The sequence below is a fragment of the Dermochelys coriacea genome, chromosome 2, assembly GCF_009764565.3.
Source record: "Dermochelys coriacea isolate rDerCor1 chromosome 2, rDerCor1.pri.v4, whole genome shotgun sequence".
Classification (NCBI taxonomy): domain Eukaryota; kingdom Metazoa; phylum Chordata; order Testudines; family Dermochelyidae; genus Dermochelys; species Dermochelys coriacea.
Window position 1 is genome coordinate 23,304,664 of NC_050069.1, and position 15,501 is coordinate 23,320,164.

The following is a 15,501-nucleotide window of genomic DNA, read 5'->3' on the forward strand; positions in this document are numbered from 1 at the left end:
GCAGCTCGCGGGGACGCGGGCGTCTCCGGGTGTTGCTGGGGCGCAGCCCCGGCTTCCCGGGGGGGTGGGGGGGAGGCTCCGTTTTCGCCGCGGTCCGCTGGAGCGGCGGCGCCGCGCTGCAAGGCGAGTGGGCCGGGCTGGAGGGGCGGCGCGGGGACTTCGCTGCCAGCCGCCTCGTTAGCGCAGTAGGTAGCGCGTCAGTCTCATAATCTGAAGGTCGTGAGTTCGATCCTCACACGGGGCAGCCGCTGCTTTTTTCTGAGCGCGGTCGCTGGGTTTCAGAAGCCGCCCGGGGCGGGGGGGGGGGGTTATTGCGAGGAAGGGGGCTACAAGGCCCAGGCACTTAGCTGAGCCCCCCCAGTGTTGGGTTACAAAATCCCGCTTCTAAACCCCTGCAGGTGGAAGGGGCCCAGGGCGGGGGGGGGGGGCGCACCCTGCTGCGGCAGCACCTTGCAGCCCTCAGTCACCCAACACGCTGAACTGAGCCCACCCTCCGCCCCCCACCGGGCTGGTCCACGCCTGCATCCGTCCCAGCCCCACATCATGCCAATGGCCGGCCAGGCCCCCGCAGGCCAGGGAGACGTTTGCCCTTCACGCAGGGGGCGGGCAGGGTGGGGCAGGGGCAGGGCGGGGGCGGGCAGGGGAGTAGTGCATGCGGTGACGTGAGTGACATGAATGGGCAGAGGCGGGGGCGGTGGGGGATTTTAGCAGCTGTTTACTGACTGGGCTGAGGGGAGCAGCAGCTAGATCGGGGGTGGGCAAACTTTTTGGCCCGAGGGCCACATCTGGATATGGCCGTGGCAGGCCATGAATGCTCACAAAATTGGGGGTTGGGGTATGGGACGGGGTGAGGGCTCCGGGATGGGACCAGAAATGAGGAGTTGAGGGTGTGGGAGGGGACTCTGGGCTGGGGAAGGGGGTTGGAGTGTGTGTGTGGGGGGGGGAGTGAGGGCTCTGGGATGGGGCTGGGGATTAGGGTTGGGGGTGCAGGAGGGTGTTTTGGGCTGAGACCAAGGGATTCAGAGAGTGGGAGGGGGTTAGGGGTTCAGGCTCCGGGCAGCGCTTGCCTCAAGCAGCTCCCAGAAGCAGCGGCATGTGCCCCCCTACAGCTCCTAAGCAGAGGCATGGCCAGGCATCTCTGCACACAGCCCTGTCCATAGGCGCCGCCCCTGCAGCTCCCATTGGCCGCAGTTCCCAGCCAATGGGAGCTGCGGGGCCAGCGCTTGGGGCGGGGGCAGTGTGCAGAGTCATCTTGCTGCCCCTATGCGTAGAAGCCGGAGGGAGAACGTCACTGCTTCCGGGAGCCGCACGGTGTGGGGCAAGCCCCGGACGCCGCTCCCCCATTGGGAACTTGAGGGCCAGATGCAGCCCTGGGCCATAGTTTGCCCACCCCTGAGTTAGATGGTAGCTGCAGGAATCAAAGGAACAGATGACCAAGCAGGGGAGTTGGAGCCTGGGGCTGGGAGAGTAAAAGCCCTTACATGGGTAGGCCATTTGGGGTATTGACAATTGTTGAAATCCTGGTTTCATTTAAATTATGGTTAGGTTTGCCTTCGCTGTCACTGGGATTAGGATTTCACCTGGTGTCTTGTGGAGTGTTTTGCCTGCAAAGTGCTATGCACAGCTATAATGCTATATTTATTATTGTTTGTATTGCCCTAGCATCACATGAACCAGGATCCCACTGTGCTAGACCCACCAACACAGAACAAAAAGCTGGTCCCAACATTAATAAAGGCATTTGATGCTGAAAAAAAATAGCTGTTTGGCTCTTCCTACCAAATTCCTGGTTGGTTTTGCTTACATCAACCTTTCGGGGGGAGGTCGAGGAGTGATGAATGTGTCAGAGAGATCCTGGACTTGGGTCTCCCCTGGAGCATAAGGTGGACAATTTTTGTTTATTTCCGTAGCAATGAGACCACGTGAAGATGATCACACCTTTGAAAAACTGTCTGAATGGTAGGCTTTTATAGTCCATGTGTGAGCTTCTCAAACTTCCTGCCTCAGCGTGATTTGTTAGCGTTCTGTAGTCTGGTAGGTGCACAGCTGTCTGGCGGGGTAACAGACGCACCAACACCAACAAGCAGATTGCTGCCTGACGGGTTGACAGTTTTTCTCCTTGTCCGTTCACTTTAGAACATCACCATGTGTTGTCTGTTGGCAGCTGCACTCTTGTGCCTTGGATGAAAGGAAGCGTATGCCTATACTTGAGCTGGGGGATGTGATTGCCAGCACGAGGAGTCACCCATGATAGCTCTGATTGAACTCGTGTGCTAAAAAATAGAGTGCATCCTGGGTGGCAAGGGCAGCTAGTTGCCCTGTGAACATGCCCAGTGTCTTGGATGGGTACGTATTCTGGGCAGCCAGCCCCTCCCACGCCTGGTGCTTATGCAACTAATTTATTTTTAGGATGCTAGCTCGATAGTTAGCAACAACGAAAGGTTCATCCTGTTAGATGAATAGGGCCATATGAGAGGGATCTTAGAGAGTAAGTAGATAAACTTCCCTATTATCTGATGCCAGTGGAAAAAAAAGGAATATTGTGGCACCTCTATTGGCAGTGGACAGCTGGAAACTCAGGAAATGCAAAACTCTTTTTCATCGGTACTGCAGACATACCCAGTGCCAAAGAAGTATCCATGGTCAGTACCATTGGAGGAATGTTTACTACCGACAGTAGCAGTAGTGACTCAAGGAAGAAGGACATTGATAGGTCTTCCAGAGATATAAATCTTGGTGTTGAGACTGTAGCATGAGCAGCCGTTCTGAGGATGGTGGTATCAGAATAAACTGTGCCAACAAGATTGGTTCCAAGGTTATGGGTACTAAAGAGAGAAGCTCTGGCACCAAGAGCTCAGCATGCGGTGCCGTAGAGGCAGTATAGAGGCTGCTGTGGGTACTCCTTAGCTAGAACCAGTATTTTCAGGTGCCAGAAAGGCCTAAGTCCGGCCTTATTCTACCCTTGAGCTTGAGAGGAGACATGAGGTGATCTATGCCTCTTCTTAATATGAAGACCTGTTCTCTGGCACTCAGAAGAGCAGTGCTGCATCCTAACTCCTTCTGCTGATGAGTGGGCTCAGAAGCGTTAGGAGCATACGAGTGCTTTTCAAGAACTGAAGCGTTAGAGTTATAGCACGCAGTCACTGGAGCACTTCTGCTGGAGGATGTGGGTAGATCTTATTTACCTAGGTCAGAAGCTGTTCTCCAATTTGCTCAGCAGATAATGCTTTAAGCCAGTTTCCCTCCCGTTTCGGATTTTTAGAAAATTGATAAATGGAGCATTTGTCAGTGATATGCCCCTCATTCAAACTAAACAGGCATATACATGCTCATCATTGAGTAGCATTCACCTAGCATGAAGGACAATATTTGAATGCTGGTGATTTTTGCTCAGCCATAATGCTAAAACCATTAAAAAAAACCATACCTGGAAAGGACACCTACAAAAACTGTCCTAAACTATCGAACTATTAACATAGAACGGCCATACTGGATCAGACCAAAGGTCCATCAAGCCCAGTATCCTGTCCTTTGACAGTGGCCAATGGCAGGTGCCCCAAAGGGAATGAACAGACAGGTGATCCATGCCCTGTCACCTAATCCCAACTTCTGGCAACAGAGGCTAGGGACACCACTCCTGCCCACCCTGGCTAATAGCCATTGATGGACCTACCTTCTATGAATCTATCTAGCTCCCTTTTGAACCCTGTTATAGTATTGGCCTTCACAACACCCTCTGGCAAGGAGTTCCAGAGGTTGACAGTGCGTTGTGTGAAAAAATACTTTCTGTGTTTGTTTTAAACCTGCTACCTATTAATTTCATTTGGTGGCCCCTTGTTCTTGTATTATGAGGAGTAAATAACACTTCCTTATTTACTTTCTCTATACCACTCATGATTTTATAGACCTCTATCATATCCCCCCTTTGTCTCCTCTTTTCCAAACTGAAACTCCCAGTCTTATTAATTTCTCCTCATACGGAAGCCGTTCTATACCGCTAATAATGTTTGTGGCCCTTTTCTGAACCTTTCCAATTCCAATATAAACTACACTATATTGTAACTATGTATGAAAATATCAGTTTTATTGCAAATATATAGAGAGACAGCCACTGCTCTCAGTTTCTGTCCCACAACCACAGGCAAGAAGGAACTGAGGGTTGGCTGGCCCCACTCTGCCCTTTATGCCATTGGGTGGGAGATATGAAAGCACTCAGGATGCAGGTGTGGCCCTAACAGACATTACTGGCCAAAAGATTCCAACTCGAGTGCACACGCACTAAAAGTAGAATATATATGAGAACAGGCACTTGAGCTACAGCATTTCTCCATTTTGAAATTTACATTGTGTTACTCAGCCTTTAGGAAATTGCTGCTTTGAGGACTTAAGACTGTTTACTCTTTGCTCCCAAACATGAAGAGAAATATTTTCGCCGAAACAAGTGGCTAGCTGAGATAGAGTAGATGGATATAGGAAACTTCAGTCTTAGTACAGAGAATGAGCAACTCAGTTTCCAGGCCCACATACTTATTATAACTAGCTAAGCTATGGATTCTAATTTGTTAAGAAGTTGATTCTGAATCACTATACATTGTCATGGCAGATTCCAGCTTTAGAGTTTTCAAAAACATCTGACATTTTACTTTCATTTCTTATTCCTCATATTACAGCTTCTACATGATGTTCAACTCCTATACTGGGCAAAATCCACATCTGGGATTAAATCATTTTAGCACTATCAAAATCAATGGAGCTACAGATGATTTGCAGGAGCTGAGGATCTGGCCACTATATCTAGTTTTTACTTTTAGATCACCTTTGCCTCATTTGGAATGCACCATAAGAAACGGCTATACTGGATTAGACCTATAGTCCATCTACCTCAGTATCTTCCAACAGTGGCTGATGCCAGATGCTTCAGAGGGAATGAACAGAACAGGGCAATTTATCGAGTGAGCCATCATCCAGTCTTAACTTCTGGCAGTCAGAGGTTTAGGGACAACCAGAGAATGGGGGTTGATCCCTGACTTTCTTGGCTAATAGCCACTGATGGACCAATTTTCCATGAATGTATCTAATTCGTTTTTTGAACCCAGTTATACTTTTGGCCTTCATGACTTCTCCTTGGCTAGGAGTTCCACGGGTTGACTGTACCAGATAAGACAGATGGAAAACGTTAAAATGATTACAAAAGAGGCATCCCATAAAACACTATTGACAATAAATCATTTTAACAGTGCTTTGATTTTTCAGGGAATGTGGTGTAATCAGAATATGCCTTGTACTCAAATATTGGACTATTCAGTGGTTCAGCAATAAAAAAGTACATTTATTTAAAAAAAATATCAAGAATGAAGTGTCATTATGGACAGAACAATCAGAAGTGTGCAACTATAACATTTCTAGTTAGTATTTATTTTTATATACAAAAGTATTTCCAAAGCCTTTTATAATAATAAATCTAAAAATCAGTCTCTCTGATCACAACATAACTGTTTAGATTCCAGTGATTAATAAGGTACTGCTAAAGTATAAAGTGTGCTTTCTTAAGTGGTTCCACTTGTGTCTGGAAAATGAGGTAGTGGATATGTAGCTCGGGCCTGTGAAGTAAGTTTTTGCCTGAGTTCTCTGACTTCTGCCATCAGTTCCCGTTCTCTGCATTCCAGATCTTCTCGTCTTCTATCTAAAGAAACTAGAAATGCAAGAGGCTCAGAATTAATATCGCAACTAACCATTAAAAAGACTCAGACTCATAGACCTGAAGGTCAGAAAGGACCATCATGATCATCTAGTCTGACCTCCTGTATGGGATTCAGTTTTTTCATGACTAAACTGGTACGAAGTTATTTCTTGTTGGAGAATAATACTGCAGGGCTTTGTCTTTAATAGATAACAAGACAATTACTGCACTTCTATTCCTTCATTCAATCCCTTGATTACCAAGAGACAGCTCTAAATACTGCAAGTGGAGAGCAACTCCGACTTCCATGAGGTTCTTTTAGGTCCTTTGCAAAATGTATCATTACTATACAGTACTTTGCGGCAAATGGAGAAGCTAAGCACTATTAAAGTTTCAAAGGTATTATAGGTTTCCTGTAGCGTCAGGAGGATTTCACCAGTAAGATGTACAACTAAAGAATAGCTTTTAAAAGCATTTCATGGCTGTAGAAGCAGAGATAGTCCAGAATAGATAATTAGAGACTAGTTATTGACCAGAACAAATGAGTCTCCCCAAGATGATTTGAATGACAGGTAATTCTACATTTTCTCCACTCCCAAAGCCACAGAGAGCTATGTAACGGTGTTTAAGCCCTAAATACAAATGCAAATCCCACACAAATATGGGGTGGAGATATAGTTGGGTCTAACACAAGAGGCATCCTCTCATAATCTGGCAGAGTTGAGTTGCCTACTGCAGTCTCAATTACTGTTTTTAAAGGAATTTTTCAGGGTGTGAAATCAATTAAAAATAAATTTGCACGTTTACGAAAGACTGATTCACCCACCTTGGTGCCTGGTAATGCTTCCAAAATTAGAAGTGAGAGAAAGACTATTCTGAAGTTTAGCAACTTACAGTGTGCTGAGGACTCTGCCGTAGATAAGTCATTTAGACAGACATATCCTGACTTAGGTTGGGCTTCCCTCGGCACCTGCTGGAACTTTAAATCTTGCTGTACACACCCAGTCTTCAAATCACGCAATCTCTCTGTGGGAAATGGAGAGAAGTTGCTTTGTAAACTGTAAGAATTTAATAGTGAATTGTTTATTAAAAGCCACATTTTCCAATCCCCTACTTAATTGGAGCTGCCTGCACAGTAAATCTAAGACCATGTCTTCACAGTGAGTTACTACATGGCAAGTAAGAGTGCAAATCTAAAGAGTGCCACCTTGCAACACAGTAATGTCCCATGTGAACACTGCAACAGTGCAGTGAGAGTCCTGGAGTGCAGCATAGTATACTACTAGAAAACATGGTAGACTAAACTGCACTATGGGACTTTCACTGAGCAAGTAGCAGTGTTCAATGGGATATTGCTGCATGGCAAGATGGCATGCTATAGATGTGCACCTGGCTTGCAGTAGTAACTCACTGTGAAGACCTGGCCTTAGATTTAGTGTGCAGGCAGCTCAATTAAGTAGGGATTGGAAAATGCATAACACAAATTGTCAGTCTGTGGGGCCAAGACCACACATTTTTACTAATTGTGATTTTCAGAAACTATAGGTCCAATAATGCAATATTTTTTAAAATACGAGTGACTAAGCTGATGACAAATGGGCCACTAAGGTAGAATATTGCATACTGGGACTGTAGTCTTAGTGGGTGGCACCTTGAGTAAGAAGACTAAGACAACTGCAGGTTTAGTTACATGATGGGCATTAGGCACTTCCAGCAAGCTACCCTTGTGACCTCACTTGGGCAAACTTTGTGCGAGTGTGTCTGTGTAGAAGATAAGGGGTGGGGCTGATCATTTCGTTGGTGTTTCTCTCTCAAGAGTTTTTAAACAGTGAAGGAAGAACAAACTTTTTACAAAAATTTCTGGAGATATTATTTAAACAGTGCATATATTATACCACTTAATTTTAGAATGCCTCTAAGGTACAGTACTTTTTTTTTTTTTTTTAAAAAAAAAAAAAAAAAAAAAAAAGCTTTTCAGCTTAATCTTGCTGAGCAAAGAGTTAGATGTGCAAATCCACCATAGGGACCAATCCTGCTTTGATTTAGGATTAGATGATTTAACAGATATTTTCCAACTCCAATTTCTAGGAATTTACGAAATCCCAGTGGCAAAGGAAAGACCACATTTGTACACACACACACCACAGTAGCGACAGCAACAAAGGCAAATGAGCAATTTGGTATTAGTTTTGTATTATCTAACTATATATAGACTATGCTATGGAGTCTGCACTATATATGCAGTAAGGTCTGTCCCCATCCACTTGCAATGGACAGTAGGAGGAGATGGCAAAGTCAAGAATTAAACTGAAACTGTATAATGGTGTGAGAAGGGAAACATTGCTGGTTCTTCTGTCTGAAACAATCTGATGCTAGGATGGAGAAGTAAAACCTGCAGAGAAAACTTCTTGTATATTATGTAAAATGTTTTTATATCACGGGAAACCACCACTGTCACCATCTCCCAGTACAGTATGATGACTAGTAGTTAATTTAAAAGTTTCTGATTCAATGAAAATTAAAGCACACTACCCATTCTCCTTCAGTTTATTCACACACCCAACAAACAGTTTTAAAACAATATAAAGCAGGGGTTGATTTTTTTTTTAAAGTTTCTTCAGTTTTGTGGGTGGAAATCAACTGTGGGTGCCAGTTGCAGAATTTAGATTCTTAACTACATACAGAAGTAAGTTAGCTTCTAAATGTTATTTGTGTTTGCAATTGATGGAGGAGAACAAATAGAGGTTCTTTTAAAGTTTGGCCCTATTGTCAGTCTTATGGACGGATATCCCGGCATGTACTAGAATTCAAAATGATCTTGACAAACTGGCGAAATGGTCTGAAATAAACAGGATGAAATTCAGTAAGGACAAATGCACAGCACTACACTTTGCAAGGAATAATCAACTGCACAAATACAAAATGGGAAAATGACTGCCCAAATAAATTTGTTAGTCTCTAAGGTGCCAAAAGACTCCTCATTATTTTTGCCTAGGAAGGAGTACTGGAGAAAAGGATCTGGAAGGTTACAGCTGATCACAAGCTAAATATGAGTCAACAATGTAATACTGTTGCATAAAAACTGGATTATCATTCTGGGATATATTAGGAGTGTTGTAAGCAAGACATGAGAAGAAATTCCTCCAATCTTCTCAGTACTGATCAGGCCCCAACCTTTAGTGCTATGTCAAGTTATGGGCACCACACTTTGGGAAAGATGTGGACAAATTGGAGAAAGGCCAGAGGAGAGTAGCAAAAATGATTAAAGGTCTAGAAAACGTGACCTACAGGGAAACTTGAAACAATTGGGTTTGTTTAGTCTGGAGAAGACCGAGAGGGGCTATGATAACAGTCTTCAAGTACATAAAAGGTTGTTATATAGAAAAGGATGATAAATTGTTCTGCTCATCACAGAGGACAAGACAAGAAGTATGGGCTTAAATTCCAGCAACAGAGGTTTAGGTTGGACATTAGGAGAAACTTCCTAACTGTAAGGGTAGTTATGCACTGGAACAAATTATCTAAGGGAGGTTGTGGGATCTCCATCATTAGAGGTTTTTTTAAGAACACGTTAGACAACCCCTGTCAGGGATGGTCTAGATAAGGGGTTCTCAAACTGGGGGTCAGGACCCCTCAGGGGGTCTGGAGGTTATTACATGGCGGGTCGCGAGCGGTCAGCCTCCGCCCCAAACCCCGCTCTGCCTCCAGCATGTATAATGGTGTTAAATATATAAACAAGTATTTTTTAATTTATATGGGCTTGCACTAGAGGCTTGCTGTGTGAAAGTGGTCACCAGTACAATAGTTTGTCTAGATAATACTTAGTCCTGCCTCAGTGAAGGGGACTGGACTAGAGGACCTACTGAGGTCCCTTCCAGTCCTACATTTTTATGATATTGGTAAATATATTTACATAGATGATTTAGTGTAATATCCACATCATGTACACGGTAGATGGAAGTACTATTGTATGCTCACCAAAATAGCCATCTTCACATTGTAGCTTTTCAGCCAGGTCTATTGCATCGTTCATTTCATCTTCTAAGAACTGCTTCCTCCTTGCGTCCCAAGCAGCGACAGCTAGCTGCTCTGCTTCCAGTTGAGCTCTTTTCTCTGTAACTTCTTCCCACTATACAACAGGACACATTTCAGTAAATTTCAAAGAAGTGCAACATGCAAAAAGCAAGCTTCACAGAAACCCTTTTGAATGATTAAAATTACATACCATCATTAATTTAACACAAAAAGTGCTGTAAGACACTGAGTTAATGTTTTCTACTTTGAGAAGAGCTTTTGCTGATGCCCACCAGGGTCCTCTTGAAGCAGCTAAAGGAGGTAGAAGATATTATTCTGGGTCTAGACTACGAAAACCCTGAGTCTAGCTTACACTGTTAATTGACCAGCAAAATCAGGGAAAGACATTAGGGGAAAAACAAATTTTGGGGGACACTTTTTTGGTAAAACCCTTCTGACTTTTCATTCGCCACCATGCCACAGCCACACACTTTCTCTTTTGCACGTCGTCTCCCCAGAAATGCAAAGACATGCTTACCCTTTTATCCTGCTCTTCCTTCATTGCTTTCAGCAACTCTGCTTCCTTTACTCTATTGTCATGAAGAAGTTTAGCTATCTCTTCGTAATGTGCCTCGCGGTCTAGACATCACATCTTTGTTTATACAAGACTTGGATTCTCCAGTCTGTGTCCGATGCACTTTGATCAGCTTTTGCTAAACTTTCTTCAGCCAGCTAAGAAAAGTGATCAGCCAAATGCACTTACTTTAACATTAGCACACTATCTGATTACAGATCAATAACAACGTTCTCCATTCAAACAAATTTATTTCACTGCCATGTAAAGATCTCTACCAGCAATAGGTTCAGAGAATTATCACTGCAGTAGAGCTCCCCTTTATGCACTACAGCAAATTGTTTCTTTACAAGTCTCTCCCTTTGCTTATCTCTCACCTCTGCTATCTTCTTATTTATACATGGGCATTTTTAAAGAAGGCTTAACTGAACCTCAAATATTTTAGGGGTGCCATTTACTAACATTTAAATATTTACCTGATTTGCAAGTACAATTAAATCAGACACTTAAATACTACCATTTCTACCCACAGTCAACTGCACCCACAAAATTGAAGGCAGATTATAAAAATTAAGACATATATGATTATTTCTGGACAAATATGGAGACAGTTGCTAAGCACTGGGACAGTGGGTAAGCTTCAACTGTCTTTCAATTGTGCTGCTAAGAGTTCTGAGCTTGGAAACCCAAACAAGCTCATAATGCCAAGCTGGACGCATCTGTTGAGTACTGTAATTTGGAAGTCAATGTCTATAGTTATATTGCCTGCTGATTCATCTAAGTCTTTAGAGAGCATCACTAGTGACCACAAAGAACCAAAACCCAGATGTTTGTGGCAATGAGATCCAATATTCTTGACAGAAAGATAACCTGGGAACCAGCAATATCTACTAGAAGGATCATGCTAATTCTCATGCGTCTTCCAGTCTCTGGGAAACAAAGGAGGGCTTTCACTCAAGCCATGCCTAGCAGGACTTCAGTATACTCCAACTGTCTGAACAGCACTTAAAGTGGGATTGTTTGCATAAGGTCAAAATGGAGTAAGTAGAGTTGTCAGGAAAAATTAGGATTCTTTTTCTTTGAAAGATTTTCATGCTTGTTTGCAGGAAGAGGCATTCCTTCCAAATATACAAATTAAATCTATTTTCTTACCACCTGAGCTTTATGGTCCTCATCCTGATTAACTTCTATCAACCTCTGAACTAGATGTTCTTCAAGATCAGCCCTTCTTCGACTGGCATCTCTCTCTCCTTTTACTTCCTGTGTCACTGTCTCTTGATCTTTGACAAGTTGCTGTAAAAACAGTTGTGCATAAAAATACAATAATTAAGCTAATGCTACACATTAAAGATAATTACGGCTTTTTCATATTGAAAACTTCAGTGCAGAAATGAACATGTCCAAGGATATCAGATACACCGCACACTAATGTATTTCATAAACAACCATAAGTATCTCCCTCCCCCACATTGCTTTATCCACTCTATATTAACATATACGCTGCACCTGAGTCACCATGGTGATTCTAAAATTTATACTGACATAACTCCATTCAATGGACTTTAGTAGAATTACCCCAATGTAAAGCTGGAATACTATCATGATGAACCAGGCCCATTGTAAATACGTTGTACATCTACAGCACCTTTTATCCAAGGATCTCAAAATAATTCAAATTTGAATCAAGTTTCACAGCACCAATATGAGATACAGAGATATCATCATACCCACTATCTCTATGGTAAACTAGGGCACAGAGAAATTAAATGATTTGCTAAAGGCCATACAAGTCAGTAGCACAGCTAGAAATCCTGACTCTCCGTACCCTTTTCTAAAATGGATCAATTAGTTAAATAAGCACTACCCCCTTATCCTGAAGGTCCTGATCATTATAAGACTAATTCCTTCAGCTGTTGACTTTACAGTTACTGAGTATAAATAGGTTTAGACTGGTTTGTGTTGAGTAGCCACAATACCCACACTGCAACTGACTGTATATTTAATAAGTGAACCCTTAAAGACAGTTAACCCCATTGAGCTCAGCACAGATTTTGAAATTTCATATGGCAAGAAGCATTTTTTAATCACATACAAGTGATGTGAAGGTGCATTTGAAAATAACTGGTCAGATTTTTCAGAAGTCCATTTGTGTGCATGCAAGTTGGGCTTTGCAGGTGTTCAAGATGGGCATAGGTGGGTTTTGAACACCTGGCTCAATCTTTGTAACTAAAGTTGGCATTTCTAAAACTACCCGCTGGCAGCAGCACTTTTCAACAGCGGAAAGCCATGCATCCGATGAAGTGAGCTGTAGCTCACGAAAGCTTATGCTCTAATAAATTTGTTAGTCTCTAAGGTGCCACAAGTACTCCTTTTCCATTTGTCATGTGAAACTGACTTTCTGTCTTTAAGCAGGAAATATTTTAAAACTCAGTAGAGTTCTTTTCTGGTTTTTATAGCAGGATTACAGAACAGAAACTGCTTTATGAACAATACTAATGAAGACATTTTGAAAGAAAAACACTCCTTTTCCATAAACCTTTCCCCATCCCTTTAAAAAATAATGCTATTTGACAATTTGATACTCAGACTGAGGCTTGAGAGCCGCAAGTGACTCTTTAATGCGTCTCCTGTGGCTTTTTTGCCGCACATGATATTAAAAGGACTCTGTAAATTTAATTAAGTGATCTAAGTTATTAACCAATCAGGATGCTTTTACTATGTTATTAACCAATTGTAATTGATAAAATAATACTTGGTCAGTCATTTCGCTGTGAGAATTATATCTATATAAAAACTAAATATTTCCCAGGTCATACAGTTTAAATATGAATATAAAACACTATAGTAAATGCAACAATGAATTCACACTACTGTGGCTCTTTTGGGTAATATTGATCACTAATTTAGCTCCTGAACCACTGAGGTCTGAGTATCACTGCATTACATGGATTGCTTCAGTAAGCATCAGGATATTGTAGACTAACACAGGAGTTGCAAAGAGGAACAGCATTACTTTTAGACTCATTTCTACTGATGGTAACTTTTTCCTCAGTAATCCTTCTCAACCAAGCGTTGCAGTTGCAACTTGTAACAACCAAGTTATATTTGTATGTACATGAAGAAGAAATGGCACAAAGAAGCAGTCCTGAGGTGCCACTGATTAAATTAATTAAAGAATTAAATTTAAAAAATTAATTAAAGAGGCCTTTCTCTCTTTCACCTCCCAGTCTGGCCAAGCAATAATATGGAATTTGGGAACTGCAAAGGAACAACCATTCAAAACAACTTTCTTCTAAATATCCCACAAACAATAGATAACTTTGGTAAATTTCTCTGGCTACAAGATAAATTGGGATAAGTCAGAAGCAATGAGGATCTCACTGGATCGAGTGGGAAGTGGCTCTCCTATAGGGACATTGAGGCTATGTCTACACTACGTGCCTTTTAGCGACACAACTGTGCTGCTACAGCCATGCCGCTAAAAGGTGCATGGTGTAGCCACAGTTTGTTGGCAGGAATGAGCTCTCCTGCAGACAAAAAACTTCCACCCCCAACGAGCGGTGTCAGCTTTGTCAGCAGGACAGCTCTTTCACCGACAAAGCGCTGTTCACATCGGCACTTTTTGTTGATAAAACTTTTGTTCAGGTGTGTGTGTTTTTTTCACTCCCCTGAACGACAAAAAGTTTTACTGACGAAAGTCTAGTGTACATTAAAGCCTTAGATGGCAACAGACAAACCTCAGATATCTTGGTACCTGTTCCTTAAGGAAATTAAAAGCATAGTTAAGGTTAATCTAGCCCCATTAATCATGCAGTTAACGAACAGTTTAAATAGATGGCAGGCACTGTCTCTCTCTCACTTTGGGGAAAAACAAAATCAAAATGAATGCTCTTCCCAAGATCCTTTTTATTCTGAATTCCATATTCTTCCCTTTTATTTTACCAAAACCAACACCATGTTCAGGTCCTTCTTGTGGGGTGTTGGTAACAAACCCAGAATCTCCTACACAGATTACAGTTCCCTGTCAAAACAGGTGGTTTTAGATTCCAGCTTTGAACTTTACCAGACAATAATTCTTAGCCAAGCAGCATAGTGGCTCATTCCCTCATGGTGTAGAACCCTGGGCTGTCTCCAGCTAGAAGCAGAATTCATTGCTCCTTTACCCCTTTCCAACACACTGCACTCAGATTACTACCGATTCCCTAAAGAGCAATTACCAAAACTATTGTGGCAGTTAAAAATAATTGGCATATTATGTGTACTAAATTTAAAAGGCACCCCCTTCTACATACCAGGGCCTCTATCTGGGGTAATGCGAAACTCTGTATAACATGCAACCCCATCATTTGGCCAGACTGGATTAGGAAAGGGATTCTGACCATCAGTCAATTTAATGCAAATGATACCTTCCTTCCTCTTACAATATCAAAGAAAAGGTTCAATCTAGAGACTAAGAAGGAGTGGCAATATATCCAACTTAAACATGCCATCTCTGATCTGTTTGGCACCGATGCCTGTGCCACCCATGACCCACCTGAACCTGCTTTCATTTCTCCAGATATTACCCAGATTGCCAAGAACTATGGCAACATCATATGCACACTTGGCCTGCAATTTGAATTAAACACAGATTCCCTAAAAAAGAAATGGGAGAAGGAACTAGGCCAATTATTCTCTGCTAACCAATGAAAACAAAATTTTAGTCAGTGCTCTGAACTGTTCCTTGGACCTCCATTTAAGATTAATCCAGCAGAAAATCACATGGAGGATGCACTGGGCCCCACTCCAACTATTCAAAACAGGTAGTGCTAAGTCAAAAAAAATGTTGCACTGCAATTCAGCAGGTGCACACTTAACCCACATGCTCCAAGAATGTTCCTATACCTGTATGTTTTGGGAAGAACTTAATTTCAGTTAATTTTTTCCTATCAATAAAATTGTATTACAAACTAAACCTAATGTATGTTGATTGGAAGCTGAATACATCTGAAAAAACACTGGCTCAGCAGAGCACTTACCGTTACCTAAAGATTCGTACTACAAAAACAGAAATCCAAAAACAACCAGCATTTGAAGACTGACATAGACATTGTAAACTTGGCCACCAAGTAAAGAATTGTATATGGTAACAAATACCGAAGAAAAATTCTCAGAAACATGGGATGCTTTCCTGGAAGTATCTGAATGATCCAGTTAAATGCATGGGGCCCACCACTTGCCTCTCCTTCCTCTC

At 42.4% G+C, this 15,501-nt stretch overlaps 1 protein-coding gene and 1 non-coding gene across 2 annotated transcripts in view; one reads left to right on the forward strand and one right to left on the reverse strand.

The window, feature by feature from the left end:
• Nucleotides 1-171: 171 nt before the first annotated feature.
• On the forward strand, nucleotides 172-244 carry TRNAM-CAU. Its single transcript has one exon. It is a non-coding gene; the product is annotated as a tRNA-Met (tRNA).
• Nucleotides 245-5,338: 5,094 nt separating this feature from the next.
• TBC1D31 (TBC1 domain family member 31) overlaps nucleotides 5,339-15,501 on the reverse strand; it is a 37,093-nt gene continuing 26,930 nt past the window's right edge. The window contains 6 exon segments of the mRNA XM_038391349.2: nucleotides 5,339-5,692; nucleotides 6,575-6,706; nucleotides 9,659-9,809; nucleotides 10,233-10,339; nucleotides 10,342-10,426; nucleotides 11,421-11,561. Of these exon segments, the coding sequence (XP_038247277.1) occupies nucleotides 5,547-5,692; nucleotides 6,575-6,706; nucleotides 9,659-9,809; nucleotides 10,233-10,339; nucleotides 10,342-10,426; nucleotides 11,421-11,561 (762 nt within the window). The 3' untranslated portion in view covers nucleotides 5,339-5,546.